This window comes from Schistocerca americana, chromosome 2 (genome assembly GCF_021461395.2).
Source record: "Schistocerca americana isolate TAMUIC-IGC-003095 chromosome 2, iqSchAmer2.1, whole genome shotgun sequence".
Taxonomy (NCBI): Eukaryota; Metazoa; Arthropoda; class Insecta; order Orthoptera; family Acrididae; genus Schistocerca; species Schistocerca americana.
The window spans coordinates 616,182,970-616,203,685 of record NC_060120.1 but is presented as its reverse complement, the minus strand read 5'-3'; the positions used below and the strand labels follow the sequence as shown (position 1 = coordinate 616,203,685).

The following is a 20,716-nucleotide window of genomic DNA, read 5'->3' as shown; positions in this document are numbered from 1 at the left end:
CCATTTTACAGATTTCATACCCAAATACGGCCAAGCAATTGTGTCCATTTCTCGGCCAAGCAATTGTGTCCATTTCTCAGCTTGCTAAATCTTTATCGCCGTCACTAGCCACACACTACTGAGTTACAGGAGCCATTAATTGCAGCACTCACCAGCTCAAAAAATAATGGTAACTTGCCTACAGCATGGACAGATAGCATGTGTATGGCATTTGAAGCGGCCAAAAAGAGCACCACAGACGCTGCACTACTGATGCACCTTCAGCCTACTGCACCTCTGGCACTAGTAGCTGATGCCTGCAAGATGGTGATCTGCACAGCATTGCAACAACATTTTAATGACACATGGCAACCACTCATGTTTCTCTCATACAAACTACCACCTTTTTTAAGTTATGGGGCACATATGCCAGAGAACTTCTGGCTGTTTTTGAGTTTGTCAAATACTTCACACCTCACCTGGAAGTTAGAGGCTTTATTATCTACACCAACCATAAACCATTAACTTATGCCTTTCACTAGGACAATACGAACTGTTCACCTAGGCAACACACTCAGTTAATGTTCATCTCGCAGTTCAACATGAATGTCTGGCACATCTCCGGCACTGAGAATGTGGTGGCTGATTGACTGTCTCGGGTTGAAGCATTACTATCATTATCGATTACACCAAATCTGCCGCTGCACAACACTCAGATCAGGAACTATAAGGACTTTTATCAAAGGGAACATCAGCTTTGGATTTCCAAATTATCTAAATTCCAGGGAGTGATGTCAAGTTGTATTCTGACGACCATGACAAAATCGTGGCTAACTATAGCTGTCAGAAGAGCATCTTCACTAGGCTACACAACTTGTCACCCCAATATTCAATCGACGACTCGCCTAGTGACGAATGGTTACCTGTGGCCAGGGATACAGAAAGACTGCCATGAAAGGGAGAGGTGTTGCTTTAAATGCCGATGCAGCAAGAAATACCACCATGTAGAACTTTCTGATCATGTCAGCCCGTTTCAATCACGACCACATTGACATTGTTGGTCCATTGTCTTCACCCGATGCCCAACATTATATACTTAATTATGATAAATCATTACACCCACTAGTTGCAATTGCACCAGTGGATGACATTACAGCGGAAACTCTGGCTTTCACTTTCGTGTTTGTTCTAAACTCAAGAACACTGCAATTTATTTCTCAAACTCTATATACATATGTAAGGCAATGTACAATACAATGAATGACACACCAGTGGACAGGTGGAGCTTTGCGCTCCAGCCTATTAAGCAATTTGTTCCAATAGGTGTGCAGCCAGTAGGATGTGCATGCAACGGCTGTCGTATTAGCAGGCTGAGTGGCCTCTAGTGGCCAAAAAAGCATGAACTTAATGCGCAAGCTATGAAGTGTCGCACACACAACATTGATGGTTACAGCACTCCTCTTCCTTTGTGAAGAAGTGAGCACTGTGATCATATCAACTTCTTCTGTTGTTGATGTAGAACGTTGAGTCATGCGACGTGCTGCCACCAGTGCTTAGGGTCAGAGGTGGTGTGAGCACAGGCAGGTGCAGCACCTGCCTCTCTCCAAGAGGCCATATGGTAGGACAGGCAACACTGGTGCAGCTTCCACTTCCATGTCTGACTCTAACCCGAGGGAAGGACATCACTGCAAAGACGGCAGAAAAGATGGTGCCGGCTGCAACAGTGCAGGAGCCAGGGTCTCACTGTGGCCCGACAACTGAAGGGGGCACCCACAGTAGAGCAAGCAATTGGAAGCAGTTGCGAAGATGTCGGCGGCAGTGGAGAAGGCAAGGGCACTGGCCACAATGTAGAACATGGCCAGTAAGATGGAGGATGCAGGAGCTGCGGAGGTGCTCCCATGCCGCAGATGCCTACATGCAACTGTAGCTGGATGATGTGTCGTGATGGCTTCCCTTTAGCCTTGCAGATGATGCAGAGGCGTTGGACACAGGTACTCTCGGTTACCGCTGGCACTCATTTCGGCCAGTAGCCAAACCCATGAGCCCCAACAGCTGTGTATTGCTGGAGGTGGTGTTAGTGGATGGCTTAGGGTTGGCCAAAACAGATGCAGCAGAGTTTGGGGCTGATGACTGACAACTCTGTTGGACTCTTACTACTAACAGGGGTGAACCTAAACAAACTGAGGAACCAGTCAAGAGCTACTGCCGGTAATACATCTGAGTTTTAAATATTTGGACGAGTCATTCTGCTTCCCCATTTTGTTGAGGGTAGGAAGGAGGAGATGTGACATGGTGAACATAACTTTTTTTTTTTTACGAAAATATGTAAATTCCTGAGATGTGAGCTGGGGGCCTTTGTCTGTAACTAATGTATAATGAAGACCTTCCCCTGCAAAAATTTTGGGCAAAGGGGTGAAATTGTTGCCACTGTAGAAGTAGGCAGACAATGCACCACATACGGAAGCTTAGAATAAGCATCAATTACGAGCCAATAGAAATTCCACAAAATTGACATGAATTCTTTTCCAAGGCTGTTGTGGATCTGGCCACAGTGACAAGGAAGCATTGGGAACCACCTGATGGTTGGCACACTCTGGGCATGCTGCAACATCTCGTGCTATTTCCCAATCAATCTCTGGGCAAAAAACACGTCTGTGTGCTAACGGCTTTGTATGTGACACACCGCAGTGTGTTCACATGTAACAAATGCATAACCTCACGCCAAAGGGCAGATGGGGCCACAAGCCGATGAGCAGTGTCCTCTGTAGCTAACAGGAGCACTCTGTCCCAAACAGAAAGACAACTTTGTAAAAAAAATGGTTCAAATGGCTCTGAGCACTATGGGACTTAACTTCTGCGGTCATAAGTCCCCTAGAACTTAGAACTACTTCAACCTAACTAACCTAAGGACATCACACACATCCATGCCTGAGGCAGGATTCGAACCTGTGACCGCAGCGGTCGCGCGGTTCCAGACTGTAGCGCCTAAAAACGCTCGGCCACTCCGGCCGGCGACAACTTTGTAATGCAAAATAATTTCTCAAAGGATTGGTAGCACAGCCTGGAGGTTTGTCCAGCCAGCCGTGTTGCACAAAAGAAACAACTTTACTTAAAAAGGGATCCATGGCAACCACAGCAGCAATTTTAGTGCTAGTAATAGAAAAACCACCAACATTTTGAGCTTCCACATCTAAATGCGATAAGGCATCAGCATTTGCATGTTGCCCCATACATCAAAAATGTATCTCATAATTTCATCGCGGCAGGAGAAGAGCCCACCACTGTAAGTGAAGTGCGGCTTTATCCAGCAAGAATGCCAAAGGGTTAAAAAGAGAGACCAATATTTTGTGGTCTGTGATCAAAGGAAACTTAAGACCCTAACAGAAAAACATGAAATTTTTTTAAAGCATACACCATTGCCAAAGCCTCTTTCCCTATCTGTGAATAGTGCTGTTTGGCTGAATTTACGGATTTAGAGGCATATGCAATAGGGCATTCAGATCCGTTCACATGTTTACAAGTAAGAACAGCACCACGGCCAAGCTGTGCCATGTCCATCACTATCACAAGGTGCTTGTCCAGTTGAAAAGTGACCAAACAAGAGGTCTACTGCAGCTTGGATTTCAACAGCTTTACGGGTCACATACTGGGGACCAATGGAAGGAATATCCTTGTGTCAAGAACTGAACCCATCATGCCTACTAGACAAAAATGATTACTGGAGGAGCCATAATTTCAACAAAGATCTACAATTATTTTTGAACTATTGAAAGAATATGGATGTGAGATATTTTTGAAGCTGATGATCTAAAATTATATCCTTAAATATGATTAAATCTGATATGTATCCAACAAACTGACCAACAAGCTGAGAAATAACACAGTAAAATATTTAGAAATTATATTTTTACTTCTACATCAGTTCTTAAAACTGATACTGAATGTGAAAAGTATGAAGCAGGAAAAAATCAGAAATGAGAGTAGTGCTAGTTATAAACAAAAATAACCACTCAAAAGAGACTTTGACTAATCTTCCTCAAAAGTGAAAATTCAGAGAACAAATCTATTCATATTAACAAAAATGCCGTTTCAATGAGTTCAATTGAAAGATTACAAATTGCAATGAAAAATAATAAAATAATTTATGGTTGGGTTGGTAATTCAAAGAATATCCATGAAGAAAGGCATGTGATATGAATCTATACAAAATGTAATATTACACCAGATCCTCTTTGAAGGTGAATAACTATTACCAAGGCTGCTGCCCAAATTTGTCAGCGATTAAGTTACTCCAATAAGGTTTCTTCAATCACATTTCCTCTGTGAACACTTAGCATGCACAAACAACACAACTTGGTTTCACTCACATTTTTACTGTTCGCAGAGTACAGACAAATTGTTCAACTGTACATGTAGCTGCATGAAAAGCAAGAGCAATAACAGAGCCTTTTTTATGGTATGGGAAAAACTGAGCGTTTATTAGTAACATCAGTGATTGATAGATCTGTAGGTATTTGTGCTCTCATTGACCAAAAGTCATCCCACAGTGTTGCTTCAGATACGAAGTTACCAGCATTAAAATACTTTTGAATTTTCATAGTTATTTTGTCAAATTGTTACTAGTATACCTTTTTCATTTGCTGAGAATGTATTTTAAGTAAACTAAATGGTTCTATAGGCTCAGCTGAAAATGGGGATTGCAAAGAGGAAATTAATGAATCAATATACAAAATGAAATCTGATCATTTACAATACTCATCTAGACTGTTACAGAGATGATTTGGTCTGTTGTTTATTAGTTTGTCTTGGTATGAAATAATCAACATTTATTTCACCTGGCACATTTTTTGCAGTAGTAAGTATAATTCTTGAGGCTTTGCCGACACACTGTTGACATCTTGAGGTGTCAGGTTTCCTGCCAGATATCAGTGTTGCTCATGTGTGATATTTCGATATCAGGACTCTTTATCTTGATCAGGTGAGACCTGAGACAGCTCATCAAGTGGGATGGGTTTAGTATTTACACCTACAATATTCCCCCTCCATGGTTGGTTCTAGTTGTTCTGACTGCAACCTGCTCCCACTAGAAGCGTCATCTGGCATTTACTCTTCAGCCCGCTGTGCCAGGCTGAGCACTGACATTCTGTCTTTGGTCTGGTGTACCTGTCAATGCACAGGTGTTCTCTTTTTCAGTCTGGTGTGGTTCTAGGTGTTCCCACTGTGGTCCGCTCCCACTAGAAGCGTCCTGCAATGTTCTATTTTGAATCCAGTATGCCTGGTGTTCTGTCTGGTGTTCATTCCCCATATTCACACTCTCAGTTCTTCTTTTTGGTGGGTTCTGCTGCTGCCCCTTATTACGTTTTCACCGACTGCAGAGCAGGATCCCAAGCTCAACTGAATTGGTACCCAGTCTCATAATTCATAAGGTTTTTGGTCACCCTTATCAAAAAATAAAATTTAAAAAAATACCCCCTTTTCCTGGGTGAAAATAAAATTTTTCCTGAGTGAAAAATAGCTTTGTTTTGCATGGTAGCTTCTGAAGCACTGAAATTAAGATTGCAATGTGTTTTTGTCAGCCATCATAGCTTATGTCACATGGTCCCATCAGCCAATGACAGCAGATATTCAGAGCATAGGGCACGTGATATAGTCAGCCAAGCAACATCACTGTTAAGCAGCTTGAACACACAAAAAGGAAAAGTTAATGAGTTTAATTAATATACACACAGTATAGCTACAAGAAAAGATAACCTTACACAAATAATAAAGGTTGTCAAAATTCTTCCCCCTAAGGGTATGATAAGGTAGAATCCTAAGAATAGAGCTTAAATTGCAGCAGCTGAATATTTCTGACAAACATGATTATAAACTCACTGTAGTGCACTGAACATTTCATGTGTTATCTGGCTAAATACATGTTTTGTCAAACACTTTTCTATTACATACTTACTTTTCAATTACATATGAAATTGCTCAAGAATTCATCTCGCCCTATTTTTGAAAGGTAATTACACTTACCATTATCAAAATATCCACGGGTGTTACTGCCGGTCTATTGTGTACAACGGGCACAATATTTCGGCGATCAAACATGTCGCCATCATCAGGTGAACTGACGGACTGAGCTCCTGTGAACGTGCCGGCACGGAGATCCGTACGCTATGGCTGCTCAGAGGGAACTGGGTTCGGTCGCGGCGGCCGATTTAAATACCCTCCGCCCACGGCGCGCTCCCTCCGCCGTCCGCGCCACAGTCGCGCGGTGGAACAGATTGCGACGACGTCTGAGATGACGTCGGTGTGATGGCTCTGTCCGCCGTGGTCGTCACAACTATACGTTTGCTCGATTTACTCTTGATTAACCCAATCGCTGGTTTCCAAGCCTTGCTAAGATTATAGCCACAGTCACGGTTTATGAGGTCGTCATTGGTGCGAATTTCGATGGCCTCTCTAACAACGCTGTCCCAGTATCTCGACGTCTGTACCAGAATCCTCGTGCGGTCATACTCCATGGCGTGATTTTCCGACAAGCAATGTTCAGCGACCGCCGACTTGCTCGGATACATCAGTCGAGTGTGCCTCTGGTGTTCACGGCATCGATCCTCGACGGTACGCATCGTCTGACCAATATACGACTTGCCACATTGACACGGAATCTGGTACACGCCGGCCTTCCTCAAACCGAGGTCATCTTTGGCGCTCCCCACCAGTGCACGAGTTTTATTTGGAGGGCAAAACACAGTTCCGACCCGGTGTTTCTTCAGAATGCGGGCGATTTTCCCCGAGAGTGCGCCTGTGTAGGGAATAAATGCAGTGCCTACCTCCTCCCTCGTGACTTCATCCCTCTCAACAGGTTGTGCTGCAGTGGTTGGGCGGAGAGCACGTTGAGTCTGCCACTCTGAGTACCCATTTTTGCGAAATACAGTTCTCAGATGTTCCAATTCCTGGGGTAGACTCTCTGCATCAGAGATAGGGCGCGCACTATGTACTAGAGTTTTAAGTACCCCATTCCTCTGTGAAGGGTGGTGGCAGCTGTCTGCGTGCAAATACAGATCAGTGTGCGTTGTCTTCCGATACAAGAGAAGGGCTGACGGCACCCTAGGTCATGGGGTGTATCGGAAGACAACGCACACTGATCTGTATTTGCACGCAGACAGCTGCCACCACCCTTCACAGAGGAATGGGGTACTTAAAACTCTAGTACATAGGGCGCGCACTATCTCTGACGCAGAGAGTCTACCCCAAGAATTGGAACATCTGAGAACTGTATTTCGCAAAAATGGGTACTCAGAGTGGCAGACTCAATGTGCTCTCCGCCCAACCACTGCAGCACAACCTGTTGAGAGGGATGAAGTCACGAGGGAGGAGGTAGGCACTGCATTTATTCCATACACAGGCGCACTCTCGGGGAAAATCGCCCGCATTCTGAAGAAACACCGGGTCAGAACTGTGTTTTGTCCTCCAAATAAAACTCGTGCACTGGTGGGGAGTGCCAAAGATGACCTCGGTTTGAGGAAGGCCGGCGTGTACCAGATTCCGTGTCAATGTGGCAAGTCGTATATTGGTCAGACGATGCGTACCGTCGAGGATCGATGCCGTGAACACCAGAGGCACACTCGACTGATGTATCCGAGCAAGTCGGCGGTCGCTGAACATTGCTTGTCGGAAAATCACGCCATGGAGTATGACCGCACGAGGATTCTGGTACAGACGTCGAGATACTGGGACAGCGTTGTTAGAGAGGCCATCGAAATTCGCACCAATGACGACCTCATAAACCGTGACTGTGGCTATAATCTTAGCAAGGCTTGGGAACCAGCGATTGGGTTAATCAAGAGTAAATCGAGCAAACGTATAGTTGTGACGACCATGGCGGACAGAGCCATCACACCGACGTCATCTCAGACGTCGTCGCAATCTGTTCCACCACGCGACCGTGGCGCGGGGCGCGGACGGCGGAGGGAGCGCGTCGCGGGCGGAGGGTATTTAAATCGGCCGCCGCGACCGAACCCAGTTCCCTCTGAGCAGCCATAGCGTACGGATCTCCGTGCCGGCACGTTCACAGGAGCTCAGTCCGTCAGTTCACCTGATGATGGCGACATGTTTGATCGCCGAAATATTGTGCCCGTTGGACACTATAGACCGGCAGCACACCCGTGGATATTTTGATTATCAAATACGCTGGGAGAAACTCAAGAATCACACACTTACCATTGTTACTGTATAATTTGTAATCTATGAAAGAACTAAAATAAATATGACAAACTAAACTTGAAACTTGGTATTTTTTAGCACATGTTAGCCTTTAAGATTCATTATTAAACCTACTCCTCCATTACCCATATCTGATTTTGTATTTATAAGCCCATATTCACCTGACCAGAAGTCTTGCTCCTCCTTTCACCAAACTTCACTAATTCTCACTATGTCCAACTTTAATCTATACATTTCCCTTTTAAAATTTTCTAACCTACCTGCCAAATTAAGGGATCTAACATTCCATGCTCCGATCCCTAGAACGGCAGTTTTGTTTCTCCAGATAATGATGCTTCCTGAGTGGTCTCCACCCAGAGATCCGAATGGGGGACTATTTTACCTCTGTAATACACTGAAGAACCAAAGAAACTGGTATAGGCATCCATATTCAAATAGAGAGATATGTAAACAGACAGAAGACGGTGCAGCAGACGGCAATTATATAAGACAACAAGTGTCTGGTGCAGTTATTAGATTGGTTACTGTTGTTACAATGGTAAGTTATCAAGATATAAGTGAGTTTGAATGGGGTGCTATAGTTGCCGCATGACCGACAGGACACAGCATCTCCTAGCTAGCAATTAAGTGTGGATTTTCCCATACAACCATTTCATGAATTTACCATGAATATCAGGAATCCGGTAAAACATCAAATCACCAACATCACTGTGACCAGAAAAAGATACTGCATGAATGGGAGCAATGACAACTGAAGAGAATTGTTCAATTTGACAGAAGTGCAACCCTTCCACAAATTGTTGCAGATTTCAATGCTGGGCCATCAACAAGTGTCAGTGTGCGAACTGTTCGATGAAACATCATCGATATGGGCTTTGGGAGTGGAAATCCAACTCGTGACTGCATGACACAAGTCTTTCCACCTCCCCTGGGCCTGTCAACACTGACATTGGACTGTTGATGACTGGAAACATATTGCCTTGTTGAATGAGTCTGGTTTCAATTTTTATCGAGCAGAGGGACAAGTACGGGTATGGAAACAACCTGACGGATCCATGGACCCTGCATGTCAGCAGGGGACTATTCCATCTCGTGGAGGCTCTATAATATGTGTGGGGGGTGTGCATTTGGAGTGATATGGGACCCCTGACACATACAGATACAACGCTGACAGGTGACATGTGCGTAAGCATCCTGTCTGATCACCTGCATCCATTCATGTCCATTGTGCATTCTAGCAGGACAACGCCATGGACCACACATCCAGAATTGCTACAGAGTGGTTCCAGGAACACACTTCCCAGATTAAACACTTCTGCTGGCCACCTAACTCCTCAGAGATGAACATTATTGAGCATATCTGTGATGCCTTGCAATGTGCTGTTTAGAAGAGATCTCTACCCCCTCACACTCTTACATATTAATGGATAACCCTGCAGGATTCATGGTATCGGTTCCCTCCAGCACTACTTCAGACAGTAGTCGAGTCCATGCCATGTCATGCTGCAGCACTTCTGCATGCTTGCAGGGGCCCTACACAATATTAGGCAAGTGTACCGGTTTGTTTGGCTCTTCAGTGTATTTTACCTGAGAGGACACCATCATCATTTAACCATATAATAAAGTGGCATTCCCTCAACAAAAATTATGGCTGTAGTTTCCCCTTCCTTTCAGTACCAGCACAGCAATGCTGTTTTGGTTGATGTTGCCAGGCCAGTTCAATCAATCAACCAGACTGTTGCCCCTGCAACTACTGAAAAGGCTGCTGCCCCCTCTTCAGGAACCACATGTTTGTCTGGCCTCTCAACACATACCCCTCCGTTGTGGTTGCACCTACGGTATGGCTATCTATATTGTTGAGGCACACAAGCTTCCCCATCAACAGTAAGGTCCATGGTTCATGGTGGGTGGAGTCATGGTTAATAATGAATTAAAAAACAGGAATGCAGATAAGCTACTATGAACAATATATTGACCACATCACTGTAGCCAAGATAGACATGAAGCCCGTGCCTACCACAGTAGTATAAGTTTACATGCCAACTAGCTCTGCAGATAATGAAGAGATTGCAGAAATGTGTGATGAAATAAAAATATTATTCAGATAATTAAGGGAGATGGTAAGTTAATAGTCATGGGGGCCTGGAATTCGATATTAGGAAAAGGAAGTGCAGGAGAAGTAGTAGGAGAATATGGACTAGGGCTAAGGAATGAAAGAGGAAGCCACCTGGTAGAAGTTTGCACAGAGCATTACTTAATCATAGCTAACACTTGGTTTAAGAATCATGAAGCAAGTTGTATACATGGAAGAGACCAGGAGACACTGGAAGGATTCATACAGATTATGTAATGGTAAGACAGAGGATTAGAAACCAGGTTTTAAATTGTAAGACATTTCCATGGGTAGATGTGGACTCTGACCACAATTTATTGTTTATGAAATGTAGATTAAAACTGAAGAGACTGCAATAAGGTAAGAATTTAAGGAGATGGGATCTGGATAAACTGAAAGAACCAGAGGTTGTAGAGAGTTTCAGAGGGAGCATTAGGGAACAATTGACAAGAACAGGGGAAAGGAATACCGCAGAACAGGTAGTTTTGAGAAACGAAACAGTGAAAGCAGCAGAGGCTCAAGTAGGTAAAAAGACGAGGGCTAGTAGAAATCCTTGGGTAATTCATGAGATACTGAATTTAATTGATGAAAGGAGAAAATATATAAATGCAGTAAATGGAGCAGGTGAAAAGAATACAAACACTTCAAAAATGAGATCAACAGGAAGCGCAAAATGGCTAAGTGTGGATGGCTAGAGGATAAGTGTTAGGATGTAGAGGCATATATCACTAGGGGTAAGATAGATGCTGCCTACAGGAAAATTAAAGAGATCTTTGGAGAACAGAGAACCACCTGTATGAATATGAAGAGCTCAGATGGAAAACCAGTCCTAAGCAAAGAAGGGAAACCAGAAAGGTGGAAGGAGTACACAGAGGGTCTATACAAGGGCGATGTACTGAAGAGCAATATTATGGAAATGGCAGAGGACACAGATGAAGATGAAACGGGAGATGCGATACTGTGTGAAGTATTTGACAGAGCACTGAAAGACCTAAGTCAAAACAAGGTCCCGGGAGTAGACAAAGTTTAGTTAGAACTACTGATAGCCTTGGAAGAGCCAGCCATGACAAAACTCTCCTATTTGGTGAGCAAGATGTAGAAGACAAGCAAAATACCCTGAGACTTCAAGAAGAATATAATAATTCTAATTCCAAAGGAAACAGATGCTGACAGGCATGATAATTACTGAACTATCAGTTTAATAAATCACGGCTCCAAAATACCAACATGAATTCTTTACAGATGAATGAAAAAACTGGTAGAAGCTGACCTTGGGGAAGATCAGTTTGGATTCTGGAGAAAGATAGGAACACACGAGGTAATACTGACCCTACGACTTACTGTAGAAGATAGGTTAAGAAAAGGCAAACCTACGTTTATAGCATTTGTAGATTTAGAGAAAGTTTTTAACAATGTTAACTAGAATTCTCTCTTTCAAATCCTGAATGTGGTAGGAGTAAAATACAGGGAGCAAAAGGCTACTTACAGTTTGTACAGAAACCAGATAGCAGTTATAAGAGTCGAGGGACACGAAAGGGAGGCAGTGATTGAGAAGGGAGTGAGACAGGGTCGTAGCCTATCCCCAATGTTATTCAATCTGTATATTGAGCAGGCAGTAAAGGAAATATAAGAAAAATTTGGAGCAGGAAGTAAAATCTATGGAGAAAAAATAAGAACCTTGATATTTGCTGATGACATTGTAATTCTGTCAGAGACAGCAAAGGATTTGGAAGAGCAGTTAAACAGAATGGACGGTGTCTTGAAAGGCGGATATAAGATGAACATCAACAAAAGCAAAATGAGGATGATAGAATGTAGTCAAATTACATCAGGTGATGCTGAGGGGACTAGGTTAGAAAATGAGAAACTTAAAGTAGTAGATGGGTTTTGCTACTTGGGCAGCAAAATAACTGATAATGGACAAAGTAGAGGGGGTATAAAACGTAGATTGGTGATGGCAAGGAAAATGTTTCTAAAGAAGAGAAATTTGTTGACATCGAGTATACATTTAAGTGTCAGGAAGTCTTTTCTGAAAGTATTTGTATGGAGGGTAGCCACATATTGAAGTGAAACATGGACAGTAAACAGTTTAGACAAGAAGAGAGTGGTAGCTTTTGAAATGTGGTGCTGAAGATTAGACAGGTAGATCATGTAACTAATGAAGACAAACTGAATAGAATTGGGGAGAAGAGGAATTTGTGGTAAAACTTCATTAGAAGAAGGAATCGGTTGGTAGGACACTTTCTGAGGCATCAAGGGATCACCAATTTAGTATTGGAGGGAAGAGTGGAGGGGTAAAAATCATAGATGGAGACTAAGAGATGAATACACTAAGCAGATTCAGAAGGATGTAGGTTGCAGCAGTTACTCAGAGATGAAGACGCTTGCACAGGATAGAGTAGCATGGAGAGCTACGTCAAACAAGTCTTTGTACTGAAGAACACAACAACAACAACAACAACAACAAGTCTTTCTGATATATAAAACAAAAATGTACCAGTAAAATTTTAAATAATGGCTTAAACAGCTTGTCTTCTAGGCCCAAAATTTTTCTCAATGGCTGGTTCCTGAAGTGTTAAGTTTTGTATGGTAGTCAACCACTTTGTGATTTAAGGAATTCATTGCACATTCTCACTTGTAACCTAATTCATCTTGAGTAAAAGGAAATTTACTTTTGAAGTAAAACTTCTAAAACCACCATTTTCAATATTTTCCCACAACCTGTTAGACATGTAAACATTTGTAACTTCATGCACACTGAAAGCAGTTTGTTGTTACTAAATATTGTACAGTTTTTGTCCTAAAGCATTTGACACATTCTGCTGCTGGCAGATGCTTGTGGGGGCACTGTGTTTTGTTGTAAATGGTGGGTTTTCTTGGCAGCTAAAGTTTTAATTTGGTGTTATTCTCTCATTTATGTTTTATTGCTATAGTATTATTTTGCCATAGCAGGTTAAAGTAAAATTCTTCGTTTGAGTATCAGTACTTACCAGCCAAAATTACAAAAATTTAACTGAAAAATAAAACAATAAAAAAACCTGGAATTCTAAAAAATTTTCAGGTTTTTTCTGCATTTTGTGAATGAAAAAAATTCCTGCTTTTTTTTTTTTTTCCCCCCCCCCCCCCCCCCCCCCCCCCCCAGGTTTCCCGAGACATTTATACCCTGTTGTAACACTGTCCATTATCTAGGGGTCTGTGCCAGAACCTTTGTTTCACCTTAGTTTGTGGAATAATTGAGTTCCACGACAGTGCTTGGCAATGGCTGACTTGAAACTTCCAGGCAGATAAAAACTGTGTGTCGGACCAAGACTCAAACTCAGGACCTTTGCCTTTTGCGGGCAAGTGCTCTACCAACTGAGCTACCCAAGCACGACTCACGCCCCGCCCTCACAGCTTTAATTCTGCCAGTACCTCATCTCCTACCTCCCAAACTTCACAGAAGCTCTCCTGTGAACCTTGCAGAATTAGCACTCCTGGAAGAAAGGATAATGCGGAGACATGGTTTAGCCACAGCCTGGGGGATGTTTCTAGAATGAAATTTTCACTCTACAGTAGAGTGAAAATTTCATTCTAGAAATGGCTGACTTACTTATCTGTCTTACAAGGGAACATCCCCATCGCACCCCCCTCAGATTTAGTTATAAGTCGGCACAGTGGATAGGCCTTGAAAAACTGAACACAGATCAATCGAGAAAACAGGAAGAAGTTGTGTGGAACTATGAAAAAATAAGCAAAATATACAAACTGGGTCGTCCATGCCTAAGATAGGCAATATTAAGGGCGATGTGAGCCGAGGAGCGCCGTGGTCCCGTGGTTAGCATGAACAGCTGCGGAAGGAGAGGTCTTTAGTTCGAATCTGCCCTCGGCTGAAAATTTTCTTTCTTTATTTTCGCAAAGTTATGATCTGTCCATTCGTTCATTGACGTCTCTATTCACTGTAATAAGTTTAGTTTCTGTGTTTTGCGACAGCACCGCAAAACCGTGCGATTAGTTGACGAAAGGACGTGTCTCTCTAATGGGAACCGAAAACATTTGATCGCAAGGTCATAGGTCAACCGATTCCTCCACAGGCAAACACATCTGATATATTCTATACGACACTGGTGACAGCATGTGCGTCACATGACAGGAATATGTTGTCGACCCACCTAACTAGTACACTTGGCGAATGGGTAAAAAGATTCTTCTACCTTGCCCGATTTAGGTTTTCTTGTGGATGTAATAATCACTCCAAAAAAGTGATGAAAACATAAGAGTTTGTCACATAAACTGAAAATAAAAAGTTAAAATTTTCGGTCGATGGAAGATTTGAACCATAGACCTCTAGTTCCGCAGCTGTTCACGCTAACCACGGGACCACGGCTCTCCTCGTCTCACACTGCCTTTAACATTGCCTATATTGCACATGGACGACCCAGTTTGTATATTTTGCTTATTTTTTCATAGTTCCACACAACTACTTCCTATTTTCTCGATCGATCTGTGTTCAGTTTTTCAAGGCCTATCCACTGTGCCAACTTATAACTAAATCTGAGGGGGGTGCGATGGGGAGGTTCCCTTGTTAGAAAGTTGTGCCCCTGATGTTCTTTGTATCTGATGTCCACTGTCCTAGTTGTTTGGCCAACGTACAATAAGTAATACTGCCAAAGTATCTTATAAATTACAGGTTTCCATAGTCCCAGGACATCTTTCACTTTTCCTCTTACTTTTGTAGGTGAACAGAACAAACACTTGATGTTATGCTTCTTGTAAGTCCTGCACATTTTGGCAGAAATAGATCCTGCAAAGGGCAGATAAACCACAGTCTCTGCTTCACCTTGGTTTTCTACTAGATACTGTGACACAGTGGCTGGATAATGGGGACTTTTGAATTTGTTTGGCCTTGTGTCCATTTTTGCAGAGCACTGGTTGCAGATGCTCAGTTTCAAGTGCAGCAGAAACAGAGTATCTACAAGGTCTGTTCACAAAATTCCAGAACTTTGTCCAAAAATTCTTTTATGCTTACCTTTTAATTATTGTGCATGGTCTCCTTCGAAACTCTCTTCTCCACAATTGATACACCACTCCCAATGCCATTTCCACTTGTGGAAGCAGTCTTGGTATGCCTCTTGCTGGATCGTGTGAAGTGACATCCACAAATTTTCTTTTATCTTGCCTATCATTGTAAGTCTTTGTCCTTTCAATGGAATTTTTGGCCTTGAAAATAAAAAAAGTCTGCAGTGGCCAGGTCTGGAAAGTGTGGAGGATGAGGCAGCACAGTGATTTTGTTTTTTATGCAATAGCCGTGCACCAACATGGATGAATGTGTGGGTGTATTATCATGACGGAAGAGCCATGAATTGTCCCGCAACATTTCATGCAGTTTCCTTCTCACATTTTCTCTCAGGCGTTGCAACACATCCCAATACTACCATCGATTAACTTTGTCCCTGTGGCACGAATTCATGATGAACTAATCCTTCAAAGTCTAAGAAAACTATTGGTTCAATTGGCTCTGAGCACTATGGGACTCAACTGCTGTGGTCATAAGTCCCCTAGAACTTAGAACTACTTAAACCTAACTAACCTAAGGACAGCACACAACACCCAGCCATCACGAGGCAGAGAAAATCCCTGACCCCGCCGGGAATCGAACCCGGGAACCCGGGCGTGGGAAGCGAGAACGCTACCGCACGACCACGAGATGCGGGCAAGAAAACTATTAGCATGGATTTGACATTTGACATGACCCAACAAGCTCTTTTTGATCTTGGAGAACCTTCCCCAACCCATTGTGAAGACTGCACCTTAGTCTCAACATCATAACCATGGAACCACGTCTAATCACCAGTTATGATCCTCTTAAGGAAAATCTCATTCTCATTTGTGCAATCCAAAAGCTCTTCACAGATTGTGAGGCGAAGGTCTTTCTGATCTTGACTCATGAGCCTGGGACAAACTTGTTGCCAACATGATGCATTTCAAGATGCTGTGTCAGGATTTCACGACATGATCCAACTGAAATGGCACATTCTTCTGTAATCTCTTGGGCAGCCACTCTTCAACTGTCATGCACAATTTTGTTGACGTTCCTGATGTGAGCGTCGTTGGTAGATGTCGAATAGCTTCCTGAATGAGGGTCATCTTTGGCTTCTGTCTGGCCATTTTTAAACGGTGAAAACCAATCAACACTGAATACAGCCTAAGCACTCATCACTATAGGCTTCCTGCACCATTTGGTGTGTCACTGTAAGGGTTTTCTTGAGTTTCATGCAAAATTTAATGCACACATGTTGCTCTTCTAACTCTGCTACCTTGAATTTGCAAACTGTGCAATGCAACATTCTACTCAACACAGCACTTAACAATAACTAACAGACATGCAACAATGAAACTTCCAGCAATTACACACTTAGCATAGGCATGTACAGGGATGCCAACCACATTTTGCTCTAACATGCCACTGGCAGGAAATTATGAATGTTCCAGAATTTTTAGAAAACAAACCTCGTATCAGTGTTCTGCAAAAATGGACAAATGGCCAAACAGATTCAAAAGATTACCAGCTTAGGTAAGAAGTTTATATCTTGTACAATGATATTTATTTTTAATAAATCCAACTAAACAACCATTAAATGAATTAAAAAGCCACACATATTGAAGAATATTTGCTTTATGCTACAAGAGACACAACAGCTCTGGAGTGAGTGCAAGCACTGTTCAGTTGGTATGCCATATCTTGGATTAGCATTACCATCTTGAGAGAAATTCTCCACCTGGTTCACCTTCTGTTAGTGATACACTGTTGGCTTCAATATTTCAAAATTGGTGCCACTGAGAATATACATGAGTGCATACAGTTCCATGAGAAACTTTTACGAATACAGTGGCAATAAATGCCTCTTTACAATCTCTTCCCATGTTTTGTGGAAACAGTATGCAAAATTTACATAGACCTCATTTCAAATATGCCAAGTATGTTGGCCACAGTGTATACTGAAATGATCAGGCATGGTGAAAGACCCCATGGTATCAGAAATTATAATTTACATAGCTTTAGTTTTCTTATGGGGTCCAGCAGTTTCTCAGTACTTCACTTTTTGACAAATCAGAGTTTTTGTACGCTGACATTTTTGTATTCTCAGAGACCAGTTCAGTTTCAACAGATTTCAGCTGTCGTATTCAGATCTTCTGGAAATAATATTACTGCATGATTTGCACAACCATAATATTATTTCCAGAAGATCTGGAGATGACAGCTAGCCCCTATCAAAACTGATCATTGAGGAAGTAAAAAAATATTTAAACACACAATCTTGGCTGCAAAATTCTTACCACCACTAAATACCAGACCACGCCCAAAAACATGTGCAACTTGTATTTCCTTTCTGTTTGATAGACACTGTATCATTATGAACATAAACAACAATGTCAAAACTTGGTTCTACTCATGATCTTAATATGCCAGACATTGAAGTTACTGATTTTTGTGTAACTTTACTTCCAGAAGTTCCCACTGATACTGCACTGTCATTTCCTTTCATTCATTGTTACTGTTAACTTAATCCCCCACTCCTTTTTAAAATATTTCTAATATCGTTCTCTCTCTAAAAGAGGAGGAAAATTCAGTATAGAATGGAATGTATTACCTGATGAAGCTAAATGTTGCTCTGGCCACTGGAGAACCATATTTGTGTTACAAGGCACTATTGTATTCCAGCCTGGTAACCAATTAATTGTTTAATAATCGTCTGTGTGCATTTCAGTGCATGAAGGTTTACCAGTCTATACAAATACTGTGATATAGATCTCCACATTCTACTTGCTGGGATGCGATTACGGCAATGACAATGGAGTCACTTTGGCTCAGGCAACACTCATCTTTGCCGAGTTGTAAATTATCCGATACATACGTCACAGCAAACTAAATTTCTTGTTAATAGTTTAATAAGGAAATACTGGTAGCCATTCAGTGCATATCCAGATATTACATACACGTAGAAAATAGCAGAGTGAACTTAAGCAGTACTGTGATTTAAGAAAATCCGTAAAACACAACTAACAATTTTTGTCACTCAAAACCAAATTAAGAATATTGGAAGATGTGTGTCAGAAGTTGATGTTTTTAGAAAAGTGAAAGCACTGTAGATGTACTGTCCAGAGAGTGTAAAGCTGACAGCTTTATCGCCTTCTCACGTTGTTGGTATACATCATTTTTACTATCAATGGCACCAGTTGCTGACTCCTGCTGGGCCATGCCAGCCAGCCCTGAAGAATATGAATGTTCATCGTTTCCAGCTTTAGCCCACTGAAGACCACAGGATCAGCCTGATTTTGAGTCTGAACGTCTGGTCCTGGAAGAGGTGTTTCCTTGTTCTTAAATAGATGTAATACACTAAACTAACTCACCAAGCTTCCTCGTACAGATTACACTTTCTGGATGTTTACAGCACAGTAATATCAAGCTCATGATGAAGACAACAAAGCTGCTGTTAAGTGATCGTTAAGACATAGCACAGCGTGGACGGTACTGCATGTGGTGTTCTATGAAACCAAACAATGCCCCAGGAAGTGTTGCATTTAACCATTGCTTATTATGTCAAAAAGACTATGATGAAGAATTTGATTTCACAACAGCTGGGATATGCCTTGTTCCCAACTTGACAACAATACTTCAAAGAAGGCAATCAAGGATGGTGCCATGACAAACAAGAGTGTTTTTTTCTGGCTTCATTTGATCTGCAGTAGAGCTACAACTGGCTAAATGACAGCTATTGCAGAATCATAGGAAATCACTTCTAGAATTGTATGAGAATTTTATAATGAATAAAAACTCAGTACTCTAAATTCCAGAGGGAGCTGAGCACCTCCTCTTTTATGATGTATGATGTTAGTAGCTTCTGATGTTCAAGCTATTTTCATGTTGAAAATCTTAATTCTGAGATAATGTTACTATGCTTGAACATGTTCTAGATTAAAGTGGTGGAAGTGGATATTTTCATTTGCTAATAATGCAAGCAGGTATTAGGCCTAACTCATTTTAATACATTGAGAAGAAACAGATGAATTTGTTATTTGTGGGCCACTAAATAAAATCAATATTTGGAAAGAGGAATGCTGATGTGTACTTCTCTGTTAGCATATATTTTAAAATATTACAACACATGTTCCACCAGTACAGTCACTATAGACCCTTTAAAGTTAAAACTAATACTGAACTTTTTCCACATAATTAAGCTTTCATAATAAAGAACTAATCAAGGAATTCTACCCAATCTTAACTGCAAAGATATTCCAACATGATGGAGAAAAATACAGTAGACAATGAGTGCAAATAAATTAAGGCAATAAAACAAAACATTTTCAAAATAATACAAACACTTCTGTACATACCGATTTGTTAACCGTCCATGGTATGGAACCCAACTGACTAAGAGAATCCAATGCTGGAAACAACTGCTGGGGTGGTGATTCTTCAAGCCTCTGCCATTGTTGACATGTCTCTTGAGCTAACCTAAAAGAGACAATCAAATTAATTTTCATATATAAGATTTTGAGAAGTGTGTATAATACCACAACTGAGATACCTTTTAACTATAGATATGTATCAGCTGCCCTTTTTCTTCTAAGTCCTGCAATAGCAGTTCAGAAAATGTATTGAAGAGCAAGCTTGAGGAAGATACTCACAAATACCTCCATTATACACTCGCCCAAGAAAGCAGTGTGGAAATTTCTCCATGTGAAACAGACTGACACCATAACGTGGAATGGTTCACATCTGAATGCTTTTGATAAGAGACTTCTTGCCCCCACTAATTATGATTAATACTCAGTCTGATAAAAATATTATGTATCATATCCTAGTCATCTTGAGTACTAATAAACCGCTTCAGCTGTATTTAGGTCTTTATTTTTAGATCACTACTGGTTTCATGGCACTAAAAGCCAAATCTTCATCTGTGTAACAATAAAACCAGAAGAAAAAACACCCCGACACATCCACTGATATGATAACTTTCTAAAAATACATTAAAATTTTTTTAAAAATTTAAAAAGCTAATAAAAACAACGAGAAAATTGAAATATTTGTACCCACATAACAGAAACATTAGAGCTGAAAAAGCTTGGAACTTTGTACCCAGCATTCATTGCCCATCAGAACAAAACAATGCTGCAAGGTGGTATGTCATTGAATAAAAAACAGCTGGATTCCAATCCAATGTGGTGGACAAGTCCTAAACAATAGTGATTCATTGGTAAGGGGAAAATAAATGAAACACTATTAAGACTTTGATTTGTGGCTAGCATGAAAAACCATGAAGTGGTTGCAACAAAATGGAGAATGTCCTACTTGGATCACACTCCAAATAAATAGCTACTGATGGAAAAGCAAAATCTGAACACCACAGTTACTGCTTCCCTAGTTTATATGCA

At 41.6% G+C, this 20,716-nt stretch overlaps 1 protein-coding gene across 1 annotated transcript in view; it reads right to left on the bottom strand.

The window, feature by feature from the left end:
• LOC124595695 (DNA-directed RNA polymerase, mitochondrial) overlaps nucleotides 1-20,716 on the bottom strand; it is a 294,066-nt gene that overhangs the window by 101,779 nt on the left and 171,571 nt on the right. Inside the window, exon 14 of the mRNA XM_047134553.1 lies at nucleotides 19,676-19,796. Within this exon, the coding sequence (XP_046990509.1) occupies nucleotides 19,676-19,796 (121 nt within the window). The remainder of the gene's footprint in view (nucleotides 1-19,675; nucleotides 19,797-20,716) is intronic.